This window comes from Lissotriton vulgaris, chromosome 3_1, assembly GCF_964263255.1.
Source record: "Lissotriton vulgaris chromosome 3_1, aLisVul1.2, whole genome shotgun sequence".
NCBI classification, from domain to species: Eukaryota; Metazoa; Chordata; class Amphibia; order Caudata; family Salamandridae; genus Lissotriton; species Lissotriton vulgaris.
Genome location: NC_141689.1, coordinates 1,360,832,735 through 1,360,858,073, shown reverse-complemented (window position 1 = coordinate 1,360,858,073; position 25,339 = coordinate 1,360,832,735). Strand labels below are relative to the sequence as shown.

The window sequence follows — 25,339 nt, the reverse complement described above, 5'->3', positions numbered from 1 at the left end:
CAGGGGATTTCAGTATGGCATGAAGCCACACCCCTTTTTCCCATTGGCAGGCCTCTTGAAACGGAGGCCTGCTTTTGGAAATAGTTCCTGTTTAGCAGATTTGTCTGCTCTGGATCCCACCTCTCGAGGACTCCATGACCTGCCTTATGGTAGCACAGCAATATTTTCAGAAATATTGCCTTGGCAACCATGAGGCAGGTCAGGGAGTCCTGGAGGCACGGGAATCAGTATCGTGTGCTGAAAGTAACAATTATCACAGCATGAGACCCCACTTATCACAGCATATCAACAGGCGCCCCAGGCTGCTGGAGCACTCAACTATAATTAATGTGCAGTTGAGTGCTCCAGCAGTGTGGGGCGCCTCTCTGCATGCTGTGATAATTATCACTTTGGGGCCTCATGCTGTGATAATTAGGGCGGCATGCTCTATTTGCAGCACTGAACATTTTCAAAGAAGGCGAAGCAGCGACATTCATTGGAGACACTCTCCCTCACGCCCTCACCCGCCCTCACCCCTCACACCCCCTGACCCTCACACCTCACACACTTCCTCACCCTCACACCCCCTCACCTTCACACCCCCTCTCACCCTCTCACCCTCTCACCCTCACACCCCCTCACCCCCTCACCCTCACACCCCCTCACCCTCACACCCCCTCACACCCCCTCACCCTCACACCCCCTCACCCTCACACCCCCTCACCCTCACACCCCCTCACCCACCCTCACCCACCCTCACCCACCCTCACACTCCCTCACTCACCCTCACACCCCCTCACTCACCCTCACACCCCCTCACTCACCCTCACACCCTCACCCCCCTCACACCCCCTCACACACCCTCACCCTCACACCCCCTCACACACCCTCACCCTCACAACCCCTCACCCCCTCACCCTCACACACTCTCACACCCCTCACATACCCTCACACCCCTCACACACCCTCACTCACCCTCACACCCCCTCACCCTCACACCCCCTCACCCTCACACCCCCTCACTGTCACACCCCCTCACACCCCATCACCCCTCTCACCATCACTCACACCCTCACCCTCACACCCCCTCACCTCCACACACCATCACCCTCACTCACCCTCACTCACCCTCACTCACCCTCACTCACCCTCACTCACCCTCACTCACCCTCACTCACCCTCACTCCCCCTCACTCCCCCTCACTCACCCTCACTCCCCCTCACTCCCCCTCACCCGCATAGCATAACAAAACATAGCATAGCATAACGAAACACAGCACAGCATAACAAAAAAAAGCATAGGATAGCAAAACAAAACAAAGCATAGCATAACAAAACACAACATAACAAAGCATAGCAAAACAAAACATATAGTAAAACAAAACATAGCATAGCATAACATAACACAACAAAACATAGCATAACAAAACATAGCATAACAAAACATAGCAAAACAAAACATAGCAAAACACAACAAAATATAGCATTAGCATAGCATAACATAACACAACAAAACAGCAGAACAAAACAGCATAACAACAAAACATAGCATAACATAAAACATAGCATAACAAAATATAGCAAAACACAACAAAATATAGCATAGCATAACTAAACACAACAAAACATAGCATACATAACAAAACACAGCATTGCAAAGCATAGCAAAACATAGCATAGCATAGCATAACCAAACACAACATAGCATAGCATAACAAAACATAGCATAACAAAACTTAGCATAACAAAACCTAGCAAAACACAACAAAATATAGCATTAGCATAGCATAACATAACACAACAAAACAGCAGAACAAAACAGCATAACATAACAAAACATAGCATAACATAACAAAAAACAAAGTATAGCATAACAAAACATAGCAAAACACAACAAAATATAGCGTAGCATAACTAAACACAACAAAACATAGCATACATAACAAAACACAGCATTGCAAAACATAGCATAGCATAACCAAACACAACATAGCATAGCATAACAAAACATAGCATAGCATAACAAAACCTAGTATAACAAAGCATAGCATAGCATAACAAAACATAGCATAACAAAACATAGCATAACAAAACATAGCATAACAAAACATAGCATAACAAAACAAAGCATAGCAAAACAAAGCATAGCATAATAAAACACAACAAAACATAGCATAGCATAACAAATCATAGCAAAGCACAACAAAACATAGCATTGCATAACAAAGCATAGGATAGCAAAACTAAACATAGCATAGCATAACAAAACAAAGCATAGGATAGCAAAACAAAACATAGCATAGCATAACATAACAAAACATAACAAAACATAGCATAACAAAACACAACAACACATAGCAGAACAAAACATAGCATAACATAACAAAGCATAGCATAACAAAACAAAGCATAGCATAACAAAACAACAAAACACAACAAAACATAGCATAGCGTAACACACAACAAAACATAGCATACATAACAAAACATAGCATTGCAAAGCATAGCAAAACCTAGCATAGCATAACAAAATACAACATAGCATAGCATAACAAAATACAACATAGCATAGCATAACATAATACAACATAGCATAACAAAACACAACATAGCATAGCCTAACAAAACATCGCTTGGCATAGCATAACAAAGCATAGCATAACAAAGCATAGCATAAAAAAGCATAGCATAACAAAGCATAGCATAACAAAGCATAGCATAACATAACAAAGCATAGCATAACAAAGCATAGCATAACAAAGCATAGCATAACAAAGCATAGCATAGCAAAGCATAGCATAGCATAATAAAACAAAACATAGCTTAACACAAAATAGCATAACAAAGCATAGCATATCAAAACACAACAAAGCATAGCATAACAAAACACAACAAACCATAGAATAGCATAACAAAACAAAGCATAGGATAGCAAAACAAACATAGCATAGCATAACAAAACATTGCATAACATGACAACACATAGCATAACAAAACAGCAAAACACAACAAAACATAGCATAGCTTAACAAAACATAGCACAACAAAACATATAATAGCATAGCAAAACGTAGCATATCAAACACAACAAAGCATAGCATAACAAAACATAGCATAGCAAAACAAAGCATAGCATAATAAAACACAGCATAATAAAACACAACATATAGCATAGCATAACTAAACATAACATAGCATAGCATAACAAAGCATAGCATAGCATAGCAAAACATAGCATAGCATAGCAAAACATAGCATAGCATAAAGAAATTAGCAGTTTTCCCACTGTGGCTGCTGAAATTACTTGTTCGGGTCAAATTTGTATGCGTAGTTGTCTGTTTATTGCTCCTGCTGGAATTCGTGAGCGCTTCATTGATCAACTCACAGTGGTCATTTTGGTATTTCCTCTACTTGTAAAAAAACTCAAGCAATTTTTCTGGTGGCCTGAAATTGACAAAATGGTTTCTAATTTTATTGATAAGTGTCCCCAGTGTTTAGTCTCTGAAAAACATTGGGTTTCTTCTGTTAAGCCTCTCCATCCTGTTCTGTTACCTTCATGTCCTTGGGTTAAGATGGCTTTGGATTTTTCTGGACCTTTCCATTTACTACCTTCTAATCAAAGATTTCTTATAGTTTTAGTTGACTATTTTTCGAAATGGATATATTATTCTTTTGTTGACACTCCTAACACCAAAACCGTCATCTGTTTTCTTAAAAAGATATTCTAAATTGAAGGATGTCATCAAACTTTGGTCACAGATAATGGCACTCATTTCGTATCTAAGGAAATGAATCTTTCATAAGCAGCTTAGATATTTCCCATTTGAAGGTGGCTCTTTACAGTCCCTCTTCAAATGGTTTGGTTGAGAAAGCCAACCGTATCCTCAAAGAAGGTATACAAACTGCTCTTTCAGCAAGGTTAAATGTATCTCACTTTTTGGAAGACAAAGTTTGGAGTTACTTAACTACACCTCATTCCACTACGGGTGTAACACCTTTTACATGCTTGAGAGTCAGAGAAGCTAAATCCAAATTGATTCCTGGTTGGCTCAAGTTAATTTCTGGGTGGGAAGCTAATCAACTCAAGGTTTCTCTTCCTGATATTAATCAAATAGTTTTAGATAAACCGATGAAAAAAAACTTGGTATGATAATAAATATAGGACTTGGCCTATTGTTATTAAAGAAAAAGACTATCTTTTAATAAAGAAACCACAAAGAGTTGTTAAAGGAGAGTCTCAATACAACCTGCCTGTTAAGGTTATTAAAGCTGGTGCGGCTTCTGTTCTTCAGGGAAGAGGTTGGTGGAATAAAAACAGTCTTATTCCCATCACTAGAAGTCAAGCTGAAATGCACAATCAAACTTGTACCACCCATGATGATTCTGATTCTATGTTTTCTACTGATGTTATTCAATATTGGCATGATACTCCCCTACCATTCCATCTTGTTCTTCTCCCTTATTCAATGGTCAAAGTACTGTGTCAACTCGAAGTTTTAGAACTGTAAGAATGGCAAGCAAGTACAAGGATTTTGTTATGTATTAAGATTTTATTTTTTGTTTTTTGTGGGGGAAGGGTGATGTGGTATGTTACTATTGTATTCCTTGTGTTCCTTTAAATGTGTTCCATGTTCTTTGGAACACGCCTGAATGGTTCTAAGAACGTGGGCTCTGCTTGGGCAGTTTGCAGAGTGCTTGGAATCATCCAGACGTGTCCATGGTCGTGGGTCCTACTATTTGAGAATTAAGCTTTCCGACTTTCAGCATACAATTCTGCTTGGACTTCTTTCTCCCCCTTGCCACACCTGGCTTCTGTTGCCTCTCTGGCTTGGCTGGCTTGAGGGGTTTGTTTCCCTCCCCTCAGGGGTTTCGGGTTCTGGGCCGTTGGCTCTGTCCCGCTCCTTCCGGGTCTGTGCGGGTTCCGGGTTGTTGGTTCCCGGTCTTTGCTGGTATGTCTGTTGTTTGGTCGGCTGTCTGCCTGGTCTCCTTGGGGGGCGACTCTGGCTGGCTTGTTCTTCTACCCTGGTCTTTGTGGCCTTTGGGTTTGGCCTCGCCTGCCCCTGCTGCTCTGGCATTTCCTGTTGGTCCCTGGTTCGGTTGGGGCCTTGGCGTTTAGCCTTCTGGGGTTCTGGCTTTTCCCCTGCCCTTTTCGGTTTGGTTTGGGTTGGGGCCTCGCTGTCTGGTCCTCCTGGTGGGTCTTTTGATCTTTCGGAGGCTGGTTTTCCGTTGGGTGCTCGGCCTGCTCCCTTTGGCTCTGTGGGATATGTGGGGCGGTGTTTCGGGGGTGGTCTTCCTGTTTCCCCGGTTTTCTTTTGTGCGCCTTGGCCTTGCTGGCTCTTGGCCTGATCCAGGGCTCTCGCTGTGTCTCCCCCTACCTTGCTGGGTTGTCGTCATGTGGCTGCTCTGGTGGTTGGTGCTGGGCATTCTTTCCTTAGGCCTGGTCCACCTCTGTGGGGTTTCGTGGGCTTTGCCCTCTTGGCTCTCTGGGAGCCTGGTCGTTGTGGTTGAAGGGGGGGCTGGTGCCTTGCAGCTTCTTCCCCTTCCTGGTTTGGTGGTTCTTTGTGTTTGTGCCTTTGTCCTGTTGTTGGGCCTGGGCCTCTTTCCTTTTTGCCTACTACGGTGTGGCTGTCCGGTGCAGTTGGGGTTTGTCCTCTGGTTGGCCTTTTTCGCCCTTGGTGCTGGTTGCGTCGGGGGCTGTGGGGGCCATTCTTTCTTCCCCTCTTCTTTTTGGTGTGACTTGTGTGTCGGTTTGTCTGTCTGGTGTCCCTTCTGTCCTTGTTTGGGCTTGCTCTATGTGTCTGCTGCCGCCTAGCCTGTGTGCCTGCCTGGTGGAGCTGGTCTTGTTGGCCTTTTGCCCGCTGGACGCCCTTGGTTGTGTCCTGTTGGGACATTGTCTTCTCTGCTCCAGTGAGTTCCTGGATGTTGGTTGTTTTGGAGCCTGTTTCCCTTCTGGGGTTTGGGCTTTGCCTTTGCGTTCTCTTTAGGATGCATCCTTTTCGGCTTCCCTTTTGGCCTGATCACCTTTTTGGCATAATCCCCTCTGCTTGGCGGGTTGGGGTTTCCCTTCGGTTGGCCTCGGTGCTCTGTTTCCCGTTCCTCCGTTTGGCTGCCTCCTTCTTGTCACAGTGTCCTTGTGTTTTTCTTGGTTCCGGTTTCTGGTCCTTGGTTGTGTCCATGCTGGCCTGTTTTGGCTTGCTGGCCGGTTGGTCCACTTCTTGTGTGGCCTCCATGATGTCCTTTTATTGTGGGAGGCCTCTGTTAGGGTGCTCTGCCTTTTGATTCCTGCATTTCCTCATTTTGCTTCCCATTCGGTTGCAGCCTTTTGGTGTGGTTTCCGGGGTGTGCTTGTGGATTTTGGAAGGTACAATCAAAAAACAATGTCCCAATAGGTAAAATTAGACAGTCAATTAAATAAGCATGCACTTCGCATTGCTCCAAGGAAAGAAGGAGAACACTCTAGAATTTTAAGACAAGATAGTCAAATCATCTTATTTATAATATACGTTCATGGTCAAGATTATACAGTTATATAAGCAGCACTGTGTAAACTCAATTACGTGACAACCATAAAAACTTGGTGCTCTACAAAAGTGACTGTCGTGAAAGTGCAAGTGGCGATGCAAGTGAAGAAATAAACAGCGTGAACGGCGCACTGTGAATAAGGTGCAAGTTATCTACAGTGGGTGGCTCGTATCATGTGACAAAGTGATATCACAGATTACAGTTATTCGCATTCTTTGAACCACATTGGTAAAGTACGCCAATTAATAAGCTGTGGAGTCGACGGCGTTTCGATCCAGGTTAATGAGGATCATCATCAGGACTTGGTTGTCTAACTCGGGAAGTGCTTGGAAGAAGCTTGGTTTAGAAGCGATCAGGAGCTATCGTCAATAGTGGGTTGGGGGCCAGCCAGGGTACATGGCTCGTAGGATATAAGCGGTCGTCAGTGATCCGCCAAATATCTGGACGTGTCCTTAAGTCATTTTCTAATTGTTTTTCTAAGTATTTGAAACTGGAGCCGGAAAACAATCCAATGGTTCGGAGCTCACCGAGTAGCTGCGCGTGTCCTTATCGCATACGTGCTGCAGCCGGAGTAAATCCTCGGGTCTAGTGTGGATTTTGGAAGGCCGGATTTCTACTTTGGTATTCTCCAATTTGCGTTGAATGGGGAGAGGACAGAAGGGACCTGGGGGGTAAGGCTCTATTACTTACCTGTAATCTTCATTAATCTGGGTCCCGTTGTCCCTGTCCCATTCATTACTCCCTGCCCTCCCTCCCGAACGACCTACCTTCCTGTTGGGGGCTTTGTGGTTTAGATGGTATGCTGGGTAAGTACTGCTTATATACTCGCAGCGGGAGGGGCCAGGGTTAGGGTCCCAGCATTTCTCTTTTCTTTTTTTCTGTCAAGAGATAATAATCTCCACTTTATAATGAATGGGACGAGGACAACAGGACCAGGAGTAATGAAGATTACTGGTAATTAATAGAGCATTACAGCCTCCGAGCACTATTTTCTCAAATAGCTTTGTCCTGCCTGTTACAGACAAGACGCGTTCTCTCCTAATGCTTTTTAAAATCTGTATAGCAGGGGCTCCGCACGTATTTGAAATGCAATAGGTCTCAATTTGTCAGAGTTTAAGCTATTGGCATTGTAAATGATCATGCCTTTTTTATTTATCGTTTTTAAAAACAACACTTAAATAAAAGGCATTGCCATTTACAATGCCAGTAGCTCAAACTCCTGGAAATGCAAGACCTATTGCAAGGCAAATGCTTGTTTCTGTTATTTATTTTCAGTGCTTCGTTTTAAATGTTTACCTTTCTTTTTGTTAAACAGATTTATTATAGACTTTTCAAGTTGCAGTTTTGCATTTTGTTAGCCAAATGGAGGGATTACATTTGAGACTGAAAGCTCGCGGCATGCATTTATTTTGGTACTAGAATTGTATCCTGGGAAAAACCATAGTGTGACTTGGCTGTCATGGCCACAGCAATCTCCTGTAATGCAAGAGAATGTGGGAACATTCTCCATTGTGCCAAATCCTTTAAACAATGGATAAAGTTTCAGCAGACCTGTAGCTGGATGGATAGTTGCCTGTGCACAATGATCAGTGTTGTTCTCAGAATGTAGGACATCCTTTTACTGTTGAGACCTTTTTAGGTCGAAGCCTGCATTGCAGGGCATGGCCCTGCTGCAGGCAAAGAGATATTGTGAGCAGGGGATTTCAGTATGGCATGAAGCCACGCCCCTTTTTTCCATTGGCAGGCCTCTTGAAACGGAGGCCTGCCATTGGAAAAAGCTCCTGTTTAGCAGATTTGTCTGCTCTGGATCCCACCTCTCGAGGACTCCATGACCTGCCTTACGGTAGCACGGCAATATTTTCAGAAATATTGCCTTGGCAACCATGAGGCAGGTCAGGGAGTCCTGGAGGCGCGGGAATCAGTATCGTGTGCTGCAAGTAACAATTATCACAGACCCCACTTATCACAGCATGTCAACAGGCGCCCCAGGCTGCTGGAGCACTCAACTATAATTAATGTGCAGTTGAGTGCTCCAGCAGTGTGGGGCGCCTCTCTGCATGCTGTGATAATTATCACTTTGGGGCCTCATGCTGTGATAATTAGGGCGGCATGCTCTATTTGCAGCACTGAACATTTTCAAAGAAGGCGAAGCAGCGACATTCATTGGAGACACACGCCCTCACGCCCTCACCCCCCTCACTCGCCCTCACACCCCCTGACCCCTCACACACCTCCTCACCCTCACACCCCCTCACTCTCCCTCACTCTCACACACCCTCACACACCCTCACCCACCCTCACACACCCTCTCACACCCCCTCACCTTCACACCCCCTCTCACCCTCACACCCCCTCACCCTCACACCCCCTCACACCCCTTCACCCTCTCACCCTCTCACCCCCTCACCCTCTCACCCCCTCACCCTCACACCCCCTCACACCCTCACACCCCCTCACACCCCCTCACCCTCACACCCCCTCACCCTCACACCCCCTCACCCTCACACCCCCTCACCCTCACACCCCCTCACCCTCACACCCCCTCACCCTCACACCCCCTCACCCCCCCTCACCCTCACACTGCCTCACCCTCACACTGCCTCACCCTCACACTGCCTCACCCTCACACCCCCTCACTCACACCCCCTCACTCACCCTCACTCACCCTCACTCACCCTCACTCACCCTCACACCGCCTCACTCACCCTCACACCCTCTCACCCCCTCACCCCCTCACCCCCTCACACACCCTCACCCTCACACACCCTCACCCTCACACCCCCTCACACCACCTCACCCTCACACCCCCTCACCCCCTCACCCCCTCACACTCACCCTCACACCCCTCACATACCCTCACACCCCTCACATACCCTCACACACCCCCTCACCCTCTCACCCTCACACCCTCTCACCCTCACACCCCCTCACCCTCACACCCCCTCACTCTCACACCCCCTCACCCCCCTCCACCCCCTCTCACCCCCTCTCACCCTCACACACCCTCACTCACACCCTCACCCTCACACCCCCTCACACCACCTCACCTCCACACACCATCACCCCCAAAAACTCTCACCCTCACACACCCTCACACACACTCACCCTCACTCACCCTCACCCGCATAGCATAACAAAACATAGCATAGCATAACGAAACACATCATAGCATAGCATAACAAACAAAAGCATAGGATAGCAAAAGCACAGCATAACAAAACAAAGCATAGGATAGCAAAACAAAACATAGCATAACAAAACATAACATAGCATAGCAAAACACAACAAAGCATAGCATAACAAAACACAACATAACAAAGCATAGCAAAACAAAACATATAGTAAAACAAAACATAGCATAACATAGCACAACAAAACATAGCACAACAAAACATAGCATAACAAAACATAGCATAACAAAACATAGCATAACAAAACATAGCATAACAAAACATAGCATAACAAAACATAGCATAACAAAACATAGCATAACAAAACATAGCATAACAAAACATAGCATAACAAAACATAGCATAACAAAACATAGCAAAACACAACAAAATATAGCATTAGCATAGCATAACATAACACAACAAAACAGCAGAACAAAACAGCATAACATAACAAAACATAGCATAACATAAAAACAAAGCATAGCATAACAAAACATAGCATAACAAAATATAGCAAAACACAACAAAATATAGCATAGCATAACTAAACACAACAAAACATAGCATACATAACAAAACACAGCATTGCAAAGCATAGCAAAACATAGCATAGCATAACCAAACACAACATAGCATAGCATAACAAAACCTAGCAAAACACAACAAAATATAGCATTAGCATAGCATATCATAACACAACAAAACAGCAGAACAAAACAGCATAACATAACAAAACATAACATAACAAAAAACAAAGCATAGCATAACAAAACATAGCATAACAAAATATAGCAAAACACAACAAAATATAGCATAGCATAACTAAACACAACAAAACATAGCATACATAACAAAACACAGCATTGCAAAGCATAGCAAAACATAGCATAGCATAACCAAACACAGCATAGCATAACAAAACACAGCATAGCATAACAAAACATAGCATAGCATAACAAAACAAAACATAGCATAACAAAACATAGCATAACAAAACATAGCATAACAAAACATAGCATAACAAAACATAGCATAACAAAACATAGCATAACAAAACATAGCATAACAAAACATAGCATAACAAAACATAGCATAACATAACAAAGCTTAACATAACAAAGCATAGCATAGCATAACAAAACAAAGCATAGCATAACAAAACAACAAAACATAGCATAGCATAACACACAACAAAACATAGCATACCAGGGCTCGACAAATCATAAAAAATGCTCTAGACCTGCAGGTCTAGTAAACTACAAAATCTCCTCGACCTAACTTAAATGAACTTGACCTCAAACTCTGAAAACTGAGCAAATGTGACAAGTTAACAAGATTTAAAAGCTTTTTTATTGCTCATTTACTTAGTGAGCAATAAAGATGCCTTTAAATCTTGCTATCTTGTCACATTTCCTCTGCTTTCAGAGGCAGAGGTCAAGTGTCAAGTTTGTATTCCTACTCGCCAGAAAGGGCGAGTAGGACCTAAAAATAGCTCGTCCTTAATCAATCTCACTCGCAAATGCGAGCGGTCGAGTGAATTTGTCGAGCCCTGCATACATAACAAAACATAGCATTGCAAAGCATAGCAAAACCTAGCATAGCATAACAAAACATAGCATAGCATAACAAAACATAGCATAGCATAACAAAACAAAGCTTAGCATAACAAAACATAGTATAACAAAGCATATCATAGCATAACAAAACATAGCATAAAAAAGCATAGCATAACAAAGCATAGCATAACAAAGCATAGCATAACAAAGCATAGCATAACAAAGCATAGAATAACAAAGCATAGCATAACAAAGCATAGCATAGCAAAACAAAGCATAGCATAATAAAACAAAACATAGCATAACACAAAATAGCATAACAAAGCATAGCATATCAAAACACAACAAAGCATAGCATAGCATAACAAAACACAACAAACCATAGCATAGCATAACAAAACAAAGCATAGGATAGCAAAACTAAACGGAGCATAGCAAAACAAAACAAAGCATAGGATAGCAAAACAAACATAGCATAGCATAACAAAACATTGCATAACATGACAAAACATAGCATAACAAAACACAACACAACACATAGCATAACAAAACAGCAAAACACAACAAAACATAGCATAGCTTAACAAAACATAGCACAGCGAAACAAAACATATAATAGCATAGCAAAACATAGCATATCAAACACAACAAAGCATAGCATAACAAAACATAGCATAGCAAAACAAAGCATAGCATAATAAAACACAACATATAGCATAGCATAACTAAACATAGCATAGCATAACAAAGCATAGCATAACAAAGCATAGCATAACAAAGCATAGCATAACAAAGCATAGCATAAAACATAGCATAACAAAACATAGCAAAACAAAGCATAGCATAGCAAAACACAACAAAACATAGCATAGCATAACATAGCATAGCAAAACACAACAAAACATAGCATAGCATAACAAAACAAAGCATAGGATAGCAAAACATAGCATAGCATAATAAAACAAAGCATAACAAAACATTGCATAGCATAACAAAACATAGCATAGCAAAACAAAGCACAACACATAGCATAACAAAACATAGCAAAACATAGCATAGCATAACCAAACACAGCATAGCACAACAAAGCATTGCATAGCATAACAAAACAAAGCATAGGATAGCAACGGACCATGCACGCAACCTGGGCTTCATCCTGGACTCCTCCCTGTCAATGACCAGACAAGTCAACGCCGTATCATCCTCGTGCTTCAACACCCTGCGCATGCTCCGCAGGATCTTCAGATGGATCCCCACTGAAACCAGGAAGACCGTCACCCAGGCACTCGTCACCAGCCGACTGGACTACGGAAACACCCTCTACGCCGGAACCACAGCCAAACTTCAAAAAAGACTCCAACGCATCCAGAACGCCTCCGCACGACTCATCCTGGACATCCCTCGACACAGCCACATCACCGGACACCTGAGAGACCTGCACTGGCTCCCCGTCAGCAAGAGAATCACGTTCGGACTCCTCACCCACACACACAAGGCTCTCCACGACCTGGGCCCCAAGTACCTCAACGACGGCATGACCTTCTACACGCCCACCCGCCAGCTACGATCGACCAGCCACGCACTCGCCACCGTACCACACATCCGCAGAGCCACTGCCGGAGGAAGATCCTTCTCCTACCTGGCAGCCAAGACTTGGAACTCCCTCCCCACCCACCTTCGGCTAACCCAAGACCATCTCTCCTTAAGGAAGCAGGTCAAGACCTGGCTGTTCGAGCAGTAACATACCCCTCTCCCCCAGCGCCTTGAGACCCTCCCGGGTGAGTAGCGCGCTTTACAAATGCCGTGATTGATTGATTGATTGATTGATTGAAAAAAACATAGCAGAGCATAACAAAACAAACCATAGAATAGCAAAACAAAGCATAGAATAGCAAAACAAAACATTGCATAGCATAACAAAACATAGCAAAACAAAACATAGCATAGCATCACAAAGCACAACAACACATAACATAACAAAACATAGCAAAACACAACAAAACATAGCATAGCATAACAAAACACAACAAAACATAGCATAACAAAACAAAACATATCATAGCCTAGCAAAACATAGCATAGCATACCAAACACAACAAAACATAGCATAGCATAACAAAATATAGCATAGCAAAACAAAGCATAACACACACAACCACACACACCCAACCACGCACACACAACCACACACACAACTATCTATCTATCTATCTATTTTTTATTGGTAATTTACTGTTCCAAGATGGTTGATGTAGATCTTGGAATACTAAGTTTAAAATAAGGCGCGTGCGGGATGCTGTGTTAGCAAGAGACCCCTTAGTAGAGTGTGGTGGGCTACCAGGCCCTAGTAGGGAGGGGAATAAAAGCAAATGGACAAGAGAGGTGGTTGGGATAAAGAAGGGTGTCAGATCACCAAACAGAGGAGTAAGTGGGACAGTATGATTAAGGATATGTAAAATCGAGATTTAAGTCGTGTAAAATTAAACATACCTATATGCAACTTCTAATTTGCTGCAAAACAATATACGCATTTTAATATCACTTTTCAAAAATCTAGGAGCAAATGTTTAACTTTTAGATGTAAGTGGAAGTGGTTATTATACAGAATGGAATACTTTCTTTTCATATTTTAAAAGGAAATTAAAAGTTACAGATTTTCTTGGTGACTTGCAGAATCCTTAGACTGTGCGGTAGAGGTAAATGTATCGATCACTAGCAAGCATTTTTGTACACTTGCTGCATCCAGATTGAATGATAAATTATATAAGGAATACAGTATCCACTGCGGTACAAGATAAGGATATTGCAAGAGGAACGAGTTCCTTGATAAAGTTATGGAATCCGAGGTGACTTGGAATATCCTTATCATGCATGACCGGGGGTACTTTATCTCATATAATACATGGCCACACCATCACTTTTTCCCCAAAAGCCACTTAAAACTTTGGTGCGTAGGTCTTTCATATGAAAGAGTGAGCACATTTGCAAACCTGAACAATAAAAATAAAACCTCTAGTGCAAAACTAAACACATCAAAAAGCTTATAGTTATTTGCTCCAAGCAGATATTAAAAACATTTCAATACAAGTTATTTTGAAAAAGAAAAAAAACTGCTCTAGCTTGGAATGGGTAAAAATGTCTGGAAAGATTTTAGCTTTTCTCTAAGGAGATGCAAAAAATAATCATGTTCTCTCTGCTTTTCATTGTAAGATAAAAAATAGTGCTAAGAAAGAAAAAGCAAGTTCTGTTTTCGGTGCTTTTAACAGCTGCTTCAATCATGCTCCCTGACCTGCTTTTCACTTCTCATCTCGGCTGCTGGCAGCAGGCATTGTGACATCAGAACTCGACTGTTCTAAATTATAATAGTCGAGTTTTTAAGCCTTTTCTATATAATCGGCACCTGGTGCGTCACAAGTTGGTCCACTATAAAGAAATTGAAGACCTGGAAATATACAGTATAGTATTTTGATGCCATACACACTAGGACCTGTGCGGTGCTGGGCAGACTCTGAACATGATGCGGAGGGAGGTAATAGTGTGGTTCTGGGAAGTATGACGTAATGAGCAGAGCGTGAATAGATGTGGAAGAACATGTTCAACTGCAGCTCCTGTGTGTGGCGTAATTGTTTTGTATTGTAATTGCATTTATATAGCGCTTACTACCCCTGACGAGGCGTCCAAGCCCTTTTTCGGCTAGTAGCACGCTACTCCGGGACCCATAGAGGATTAGTGTTGAATTAGTATAGTGAAACATGCAAGTACATTTTAAGTCTTGGATAGGTTCGTCAGTTATTTGGATTTGGAAAGATAGCAGAAAGATAGAGGAGGACAAAGGTTTGTATTTATATAGCGCTTGTTGACACACACTATTCAGGAAGCCTACAAAGGATTAGTGGTGAATTAATATGGTGAAATATGAAGTAATTTCAGTGGTGGATATTAGTCAGTTACTTGGAGTGAGAAGGATAGCAGAGGGATAAAAGGGGAAGATAGATTTGCATTCATATTATATAGCACTTTTTACCCCTGATGGGTGTTGAATTCCTTTTCTGTCGAGTAGCACGCCACTCCGGAACCAATAAAGGATTACTGTTGAAAATTAGTATAGTAAAAAAAATGAAGTAATTTGAGTAGTGGATATGTTATTTAGTTATTTGGGTAATATATTAGTATAGTTTAATATGGAATTTGAGAAGTGAACATGTTAGTCTGTTAATTTCGATTGAAAAGGATAGTGAAAGGAAATAAGAATGAAAGATTTATTTATTTATTTTAGGTCTTAGCAATAGGAGGATGCTTTTGGATGAGTAAAAATGTTTTGGAGGAGAGGACTCGGAGGGAAGAGTTTAGAAAGGTTTGTTTTCGGGGATCGGTATAGTAAAAGAGGTGTCAGATGATGCAAGGAGGGGTAGAGAAGGAGAGAGTCTAGAAAGGTTTATTTTGGCAATCAATAGTAGTGGTATGGGGTTTGGGATAAATGAGAGAGTGGATGTATAGGATATATTGATAGATGTATAGGATGAGAGCTAGGGTAGTGCATTGGAAGTAGTAGAAGAAGAACTTTGAGATGAGTCAGAGGGTTGGGCTAGAAGATGTATTGAGCGAAGTATAGGCTGAGAAATAGGGTAGTTCATTGGAAGTACTAAATTAGAAGAAAGTGATAAATATATAGATCCATAATTACATTGAAAGTATACAGATACATAAAGGAGGTAAGTATATCTAGATTAAAGATATTGATAGAGGCACAGGATGAGAAATAGGATAGTGCATTGGATATGCTTTTTCAGGGGAAAAGTAACAGACACACAGATCCAAGTACATGGAAGGTACATAGATGCAGTACATGTAGACCAAAGATGATTTTTTATTTATTTATTATTTTTTTCTCTCAACAACATAATTATTTTACATGTTTATACACAATAATACACAAAGATAGGTACATATCTATAGTGAAAAAATGCTTGTATACAGAGGGATATGCTGTAAATTTCTGTTTGCATATGGTGCTTATGTGGGGAAGAGCCAAATCTTGAGTAGTTTTCTGAAGATAAGGTGGTTGTCGGTGGACTGTGTGTGGGGGGGGTGTGGACGGGGGGGTAAAGAGTTCCATAGTTTGGCTGCTTGAACAGAGAAGGATGTGCCACTCATGGTTTTTTTTCTAGTATGGCGGGGATTTTGAGGCGAGATGCTCCTTTAGAGCAGAGGTTCCTTTGTTGAATGTGTTTGGTGATTTTATTCCTGATGAAGAGCGGTCCATTCCATGTATTGCTTTGTGGGTGATACAAAGCAGCTTGAACGTGGATCTTCTGGCAACCGGTAACCAATGCAGGGCTTTCAAGGCAGGGGAGATGTGGTCTCGCAGTTTGATATGCAAGAGTAGTCTGGCAGCTGGGTTCTGAATCCGTTGTAGTCTTTTCATGGTCGTTAAAGGTGGTCCATGGTAGAGGCTATTGGTGTAATCGAGTTTTCACAGAACAAGGGAGATGGTAGCTTGGCCCTTGTGTGGAAATCCCAAATGAGGGAAAATTCCTTGCAGCGTTTTTATAATAGCAAAGCTTGATCTTGCTAGTTTATCCACTTGGGCATTCATTGATAGCTTGGAGTCCATGGTCATTCCGAGGTTTCTCACTTCCTTCGATACTTTAGGCAGTGATCCCAGTTCATCAGGCCATGCGGCAAGCGCGTTATAATGTTTCCAATCGCCACACGTGAGTATTTCAGTTTTTGAAGCATTCAATTTGAGATGTCTCCAGGTCATCCACGGCTCTGAGACAGCTGAAAATTGGTGCTTTTCCAATGTCTTTGGGGCGTTCTAGTTGACGGAGTATTTGCGTGTCATCTGCAAAGTTACAGCACATGAGGTGAAATTTATTGATCAGTACTGGTAATGTCTTCATGTAGATGTTGAAAAGCATGGGCGAGATGTTAGATCCATGAGGAACTCCTGCTTTTGTGGAGTATGGTTTGGACGAGAAAGGTGGGGTATGGATGACATTAGTTCTGTTTCGAAGGTAGGACGCGATCCAGTCTAAAGCAGTTCCCTCTGTGCCAGCTTCATTGAGTCTTTGTTTCAGAGTGTCATGGTGAACCGTGTCAAATTCTCCCTTCCAATGAGTCCTTCGATTGAAATGTTTTGGGACCAAACTTGCGAAAACACTTCTGAATAAAGCCATTCCCAACATAAGCAAAAAAATCACATTTTTAAACAACCAAAAAAGTGTCCTTTTTCGCCCCCCAAGCCTTCTGTCGTCCTTCTTGCTCAGTCTGGTTTAGTGACCAGACTAGATTGCCTTGCAATTCTTGTATGCTGTTTAAGTACTCTGCCTTCAGACAAAAAGTGTAGCCTTTTAAACTAAATCGCAGTAGGCATTGCTCCTTCACACCAGTTAATCAGAACTCGGGGAATATGTACTTTTCCTTAAGAGATTTTGCGCATGTGAAGTAGAACCCGCATGTGAAATAGAACCCGTTTATTGTCACTTTATTTTGACATCTTTCACTGTTTTAATTTATGTTTCAATAGAATAATAGGATTTGCTTGCACAGCTTTCATCCTTGTTCATGCTAGCTTGAATTTATGGCATTTACATGTAGAGGGACCCGACTTATAAAGTACAAACATGGAATTTCTCCTAGGGGTAGTAGGTGTATGCCTTTGACATGTAGAGATTGAAGATGTGGAGACTTTCCAAGGTTTGCCAAGTTTCTGGCCTACAAGTTTAGTAGATTACGAAATATCTACAGATGTAGAGTGAGGGCTGATGTGAAGCTTCTGATGTACTTTTTCCCCTTATAGAAAATAATTTTAGATTTCGCCTGTCGAAAGCTGCGCAAGAAGTGTTTCGCGCAGGCGAAATCTTTTGTTTTGCAGTATGGATGTTTGTCCCGCCTCCGTTTCCCATTGGCTAGCTCCATAAATGGAGGCTAGCCATTGGAAAACAGGGGCGTCCGTCATTCTGCGAGGCGACTCGTGGGCGTTCCTGAGAATTTTTCTCATCCGGCCCCTTTTGTTGCGTTCCTATTTTTGGGGGGGGGGGGGGGGGGGGGGAAGGTTTGTTTTGGTCATTGCAGGCCGACCGCCGCCTGAAGAAGTCCAGGTGAGTGTTTTTTCTTGCCGTTTCCGCCCCCCCTCCCGCTGTCCGTGCCTTTAACTGTCCATGCCTTTCCGCCCCCCCCTCCCTCTGTCCATGCCTTTCCTTGTACGTTCCGGCGCCTTGTTTTTAAAGTCGGGAGCACGCCCCAGACAAGATACGCGCGGATTGTGCTCCTGTGCATACTCACACTCGGCAACGACGACTGGTACTTCAAACGACAGCGAGTCACAGGGATTTCTTAGTATATATTTTATTGGTATTTGCATAGCCCCCCCCCCCTCCCCAATGCGATGCCCAAGGGCTTAGTTGTGATGCTTTTCATAGCTATTTAGATGAAAGTGCATCAGTTTCAAGATTCGGCATCAGGGATAAAGTCAACACGTGGGGGGACATGCGCCTACCATTGCCAGGGAGGCGCGGGCAGACTGAAGTTCGCTTGGGAGTAGGGAGACACTGAGCACTCGGCCGTGCTGGGCACAGCGTGGGTTCTATAGGACATGGGGTGAAAAGTCCTTGCCGATGAATTTCAAACACCAAGCACCTAGAAGCAGAACTCCATCAAACAGTGAACTGAAAAACTGTGGACCGGAGTACAGCCCAGAGGAATTACCAATTTCTGAGGTTCATTCAAGCATTCCTCCGATCATTTCTTTCTCGACGCAGGCCATGTGCATTTTCATTAGGGAACGTTCAGTGATTGGCAAAGTCTGAGAGCATTGCCAACATTCCGAATTTAGCGGTCTAGTGCCGGTATGAGGCGTTTGTTTCTGACCCGGTGCATAACATTGTTTTCAGAAGTGCACGTCATTCCTCTAGGCGCTTGGGTTTGGCGGGTGGTACTGTGCAAGTATTTTCACTCACTCGCCGGACCGGGCACTCCAAAGCCTGACGTCTGCCTGTAGCTGCAGCGCTCATTACTAGCACCACTAGCCGCGTTGACTAGCAGACACAAACCCTGGAAGGAACTTCTTCACACTATCCGCCTTCTCTCCCCCCCCCCCCACACACACACACACTCATGGAGTGCACGAGCTCTCTAGCAGCATCTTTTCGACTTTTCAGACGAAGGGTTTCTGATGGTAAAACAATGAAGTTTGCCTTGCCGTGATCTGCTAGAATCGAGGTGAGCGAGCGCTCGGGGTGCTGCCAGTGCGGGGAATCGGCACTCATTCTTCGGGGGCCGGACTTCATTTTCTAATTGAAATGTGACTGGGTACAAGATACAGAAATGACGAAAAGGTAGAAAGAAGGAATAAGAGGAAACTGTGACAGAAGGAGAAAACAGAGATGACAAAGCTGACAAGAGATAGATACAAAGAGAGAGGAAGTGTAGAGTGGGGAAGAGGAGCAGGAGGCGGGAACACTATCGGGCAACCTTGATATTTGGTATTGTGGCATTCGACAGTGCTGGCGGTGTCCTCGAAAAATCTGTCGATCTACAACTAAGCACTGGTGCTGTTAAAGTGGAAAGGCAGCTCTGTTGGCTGCCTGCAAGAAACTGTTCAAAAACTGTTCAAAACAGCCCATGACTGTAGAATGGGGAATTCATTATTGGATCACGCCACGGCACCCCGCTCAGAAGCAGACACCCTGTCCAGCAGTCTTCCGGGAACGGCCAGAGGGGCAGAATAGTTTGTCCAGTCCCGTGCAGCTGTTCCCCTCAACTTTACAACATTGCCAGCTTCAGGAGGGCACATATATGATATCCTAATGGCCATGCTTCTGAGATACAAGCCTTCGACAGTAGAAAGGACAGTCAGCCTGCTTTACTTTAAACAGTAGTCTCTGTCTAACGAACTCCAGTGGGGCAACAAGGTGCTCCCTAAGAAGGGGCTCCTGGACTGTGTTGAAATGCTGCATCACTAAGTGAGATGGAATCGGCCCGGACTGCTTCAAGAGGCTGTGTCCGGAACCTCAAACCAGCAAAAAGCAGAAAGAATTGGTCCAGGACTAGTAAGATCTAAGAAACAAGCATCCCAATGGCAACTGAAAGTTAGTAATACATCGGAAACAGGTCCTCAGTCATCACTGTACCATGGCCACATTAGCACATTCAATGGGACTTTAATGGAATTTTGTCAGTCTAAGAGTGTGGATGAGTGGTATAGGTACCTTCCTGTACATAGTGAGATCAAAATCCTTCCCCAAATGTTCTCCTCTGGTTGATTCAATCTTTTGCATATATGTGTTTGAACATTTAACTGTATTTGCCCAATTCCCTTTGGAGACATCACTTCCACTACATCCCGATGAAATATGGGTGTGTCCCCTTCCATTTCTCACTCTACACACAGCTTTAACAGTAGTAGTTTCACATGTATATACTAGGAGGGACCGCCCCATAGAAACGTTTGTGAAAAGCTACAAGTTAGTGACTGTTCACTGAATGTTGCTGTGCGTACTTCAGTGTGCAGAAGTTCCCCTTTCTCTCCCTCTCCCATAACGTCTGGTGGTGGAAAGCCCACCTTGCTAATGGATATTCCACCTCCGTAAGTGCATTTTGTTCTAAAAATTCCAATTATCCTGATGTTGAGTTTCTAAGCGTGATCCTATTATTTACACCCCTTATTCTTTAATGTCTTCATAACCTTTATGAATCTGCTTCATGCTGTTCTTTTTTTTATGTAGCAGTTTTATATAGTGCAAACCAGGCCTAGTGCTTTACATAAGAACAGTGCTATACATCTGCTTTACATAAGAACAGTTTCAGACTTCTTACCAGCAGTTTGCTTAAGAAGAGTCTCAAAGCACAGATAGGGTTGACTTACTGTATGCCTAGCCTCTTGATGGGGGGGAAGGGGTGTTTGCCATCTTCTAGTTCCAGTGCCATTCCTGTTTCGCTTCCTCACGGGCTCCCAGAAAATACTTCACACTCTACTAAAGTTTGTTGAATAAGGTATTTTTAGTCGGTCTTTGACAGTCCAGCACAGAATTTAGTTGGAAAACTACAATGCAGAGACTCTCTCATTATTTAGTGACAGTATCCCCAGTGACCGAGAAGGCAGTGAGGTATCTGCACACACGCTCCCTTCTCCGAGAGCTTTCCCAAAATGCTCCCATCTGCAAGTACTGTTAGAGACATTCCCTCCTCCGAGCCAGGTTCCAACTCTATTCTCCAAAAGAGCGGCACTCTGTAGGCCCCCACTGAAGCAGACATTTCTCCAGTAAGGGGAGTCCAGATGGTGTAAATCTACGCACCCACTTCATGCGCTTGCTTCCCTGCCCCCTCGCTGCGCTTGCTTCCCTGCCCCCTCACTGCGCTTGCTTCCCTGCCCCATCGCTGCGCTTGCTTCCCTGCCCCATCGCTGCGCTTGCTTCCCTACCCTATCGCTGCGCTTGCTTCCCTGCCCCCTCGCTGCGCTTGCTTCCCTGCCCCCTCGCTGCGCTTGCTTCCCTGCCCCCTCGCTGCGCTTGCTTCCCTGCCCCCTCGCTGCGCTTGCTTCCCTGCCCCCTCGCTGCGCTTGCTTCCCTGCCCCCTCGCTGCGCTTGCTTCCCTGCCCCCTCGCTGCGCTTGCTTCCCTGCCCCCCTAGCTCTCCTAGGTGTGTGTGTGTGTGGCTCTGGGTGTGTGTGTGTGTGTGTGTGGCTCTGGGTGTGTGTGTGTGTGGCTCTGGTTCTGTGGGGGTGTGTGTGTGTGTGTGGCTCTGGTTCTGTGGGGGTGTGTGTGTGTGTGTGGCTCTGGTTCTGTGGGGGTGTGTGTGTGTGTGGCTCTGGTTCTGTGGGGGTGTGTGTGTGTGGCTCTGGGTGTGTGGATGGGTGTGTGTGGCTCTGGTTCTGTGGGGGTGTGTGGGTGTGGCTCTGGGTGTGTGTGGCTCTCTGTGTGGGTGTGTGTGGGTGGGTGTGTGTCTGTGTCTGTGTGTGTGTGTGGGTGTGTGTCTGTGTCTGTGTCTGTGTCTGTGTCTGTGTTTGTGGTAGTAATTGCTGTCTGATGAGCTCGTCCAGTAGGGTACAATAGGTCTTACATTTGCGAGAGATTAAGCTGTTGGCAATGTAAATGACAATGCCATTTATTTATCTGTTTTCAAAACCAGCACATAAATAAAAATGTTGTCATTTACAATGCCAATAGCTCTAACCTTTGCAAAGGCGAAACCATTGCATTGTAAATGCTTGTTTCTTTTGAAGCTTTCCTAAAACGTGTGTTTAATATACATTTCATCCTTTAGCACAAAAAACCTCACCCTGGTCTATTAAGCTATATGTTTAAATTTGAAAGTATGTGTGAGGAAAAGTTTGATGTTAATTTAAACTCATAAAATTAAGACTTTGTGTGTGGGCAAAGGAAAAGGAGTGCACATCCACTATCTCCACAAAGGTATCAAACTGGGGGGAAATATGACTAGATCGTGCTTATTTTTCACCATTGTAAGTGACATCTACTTTCATGGAACTCTGTAGATTAGAATATTTATTAATCTGATTTTTAAGTTTACCGTTCTCACCTCGTGCTGACATTTTTTGTTAACAAAGCCAAGTCTCAATTGCTGACATTTTTTGTGAACAAAGCCAAGTCTCAATTAACTACTTGTAGATTTCCAACTCATGTTATATTTCCATGGTAATTTCCCTGTGTCTTAGTAATGAGCAATATATTCTTTGTTGCAATTTATGTTTATATTTCATGTGCTGAAAAAGTAGTTTGGATATTAAAGTAGAGCAATTAAAATTTTTGGGGAAGCAATTTTCAGGACAGAATGATGTGCATCAATGATATTGGCTAGTTTCCTTTAAATGTTTTCAGGAGTTTGCAAAGAAAGAATATAGACTGTCTACACGTTTAATAATAAACATTATAAAAATCTTTAGATAATTATTTTAAAGAAAGGTTGCTCCCTTATGAGGTTATTCCTATAAATGAATATTGTAGCAATAATGACCACAAACTCCTACACAAATAAAGTGATTATTAGGGGACAATTACTTTTCAAGAGTAATTGAAAACACATATTTTTACTTGCATAAAGGAAATCTGGAACCATATTCCCATAGATGATATTTTTTGGGCATTCTAGTGACAAAGGCATTGACATGTTCTCATTTGTTGTATTGCTACTTAGATTTCAACACAGGTGGTTTTTTTCAATTCTACCTTTCTGTTTGGAAGTAAAATGCAGGGCTTGGAAATTAGTTGCTAAAAATGTAAGGTTCGAAAACAATCATATGATTATTTGTTTTCCCTTTTACCAGATTCAAACATTTAACATTGAGTCACCGTGCAAGACAATAGAAGATTTAACGAGTGGGGTTGTCATGGCCCAGGTGCTTCAAAAGATGTAAGTATAATAGTGTTTTATTTCCAAATAAATAGTAAAAACGTATTGAATAACAGGTACACAGGAGGAATTTAAGGGTTCTTTTTGATAACCAGGGCTTGCTCCACGTAAATGAGAAAATACTATACCTTTGTGATTTTGTTCCATTTTCCAGCATTTGGGAGCATGCGACTTACCCAGAAATTGTCCCAAAACATTGATTGGTTACAAAGTCAGTGCATTCAGTTCTTGCTTACCCTGTGCTCTGCTGGTGTACTACAGAGGCAGTTTCCTCAGTGACTTGTGTTGATTAAAATTAGATTGTTCCTTGTTGCTTACTTTGTAGATTGAATCCTAATGTCTGAATTGTATTTCCATGCTGGTAGATTTTATATACAGAAATTAACAATATCAGAAAGTGACTGAAGTTCTTATATCTAATGGAGACTTCTAACCGCAGATTTCTTATTTTGTAAATTTGCAATGTCAGACTGGATCCGAAAGATTTTTCCTGAGCAGTGTAGGGGGCTAGCTCAGTATATAGTGTTCACCTAGGTGAGACACTGTGCACCTAGTCCATGCAACCCTTAGTGGTAGTGGTGAAACACTGTGCACCTAGTCCATGCAACCCTTAGTGGAAGTGTTTAGGTACTTGAAAACCAGATCTCTTAAGGGTAGCTGTGGGGAGCAGCTAAGGCTTATTCAGTAGGGGTGTAAAGCAAGGGCATGTACCACTATAGTCAGTAAGTAAGCTTTTCACACAAGCAAGAACCACACCAGGTGAGTATAAAAATGCTTGGTATTTATTTGTACACTCTAGACACTAACTTGGTATATTTCCTACCACATCAACTGCACAAAAGAAATACTTTGGAAAGAGGCAAGTAGCTTTGAAAAACACATACTGCCCAACCGGGGGACCAAACCATATACTAAAATAATGGAATGTGAGGTGAGTACCAAACTGGGACTAGTACCCAAGGATTGAGGACCCCAGGGGAAACGCAAAACCACCAAAGTTTAGTAGCCAGGGACCACAAGGTGCCCTGGTACACAGGGGTTACACCAGGTCAAATGTCCAAAGCATAGTACTGGTAAGTCACAGTTGGAATTTTACTGTTCTAGGACCGTTCCCAAAGTACCCTGAAGGAGTCATTTGGACCAAGAAAGGTTGGGGAACCACCCCACCTGTGGATACCACAGGATACCTGCACCAGAGAGCCCCGGTGCGTAGGGGTGAAGTGGAGTCTGAAACGCCCGTAGACTCCAAGGGATGTTTGTGTCAAATCAGCAGCTACAGTGTCTCGGGGACCAGGCCGGTGGAATCAGGAAATGGAATCCAGATGAGAAGAACCTGAAAGCAGAGCAGACAAAATCCAAACCACCTGGAGGTGACCAGGAGGCACAGGAGCACAATACCATTCCTGGTTGGAAGATCTTGCTGTAGCATGGTGAGGATGAATGCAGCAGCTGTGGAGCCCAGGTGACTATGCAGGAGCACAGGAGCCGGCCATGAGCTTTTAAACGCCGGTCAACTAGTGTAGGAAGCTGAATGGTTGGCAGGACCACCAACAAGCTTTGGCATGCGCAAACAGTTTGTGAGAGAAGATGGTGTTGCAGACCAGCAAGGTCTGTGGGATTACCTAGCAAGGGTAAGTCAGGGCCGACCCTCAGCACGCAGGAAGACCAGCAGGAGTCAATAGTGCCCCCTCAAAGTCTCTCTGGCAGCAGGCACAGGGAGTCACAGTGAAGCCTCAAC

The 25,339-nt window shown here is 43.4% G+C and overlaps 1 protein-coding gene across 3 annotated transcripts in view; it reads left to right on the top strand.

Moving 5' to 3' along the window:
- HOOK3 (hook microtubule tethering protein 3) overlaps window positions 1–25,339 on the top strand; it is a 1,217,139-nt gene that overhangs the window by 134,560 nt on the left and 1,057,240 nt on the right. For all 3 annotated transcript variants that reach the window (XM_086961833.1, XM_086961832.1, XM_086961834.1), the window contains exon 2: window positions 23,516–23,601. In XM_086961833.1, coding sequence (XP_086817959.1) covers window positions 23,516–23,601 — 86 coding nt within the window. The remainder of the gene's footprint in view (window positions 1–23,515; window positions 23,602–25,339) is intronic.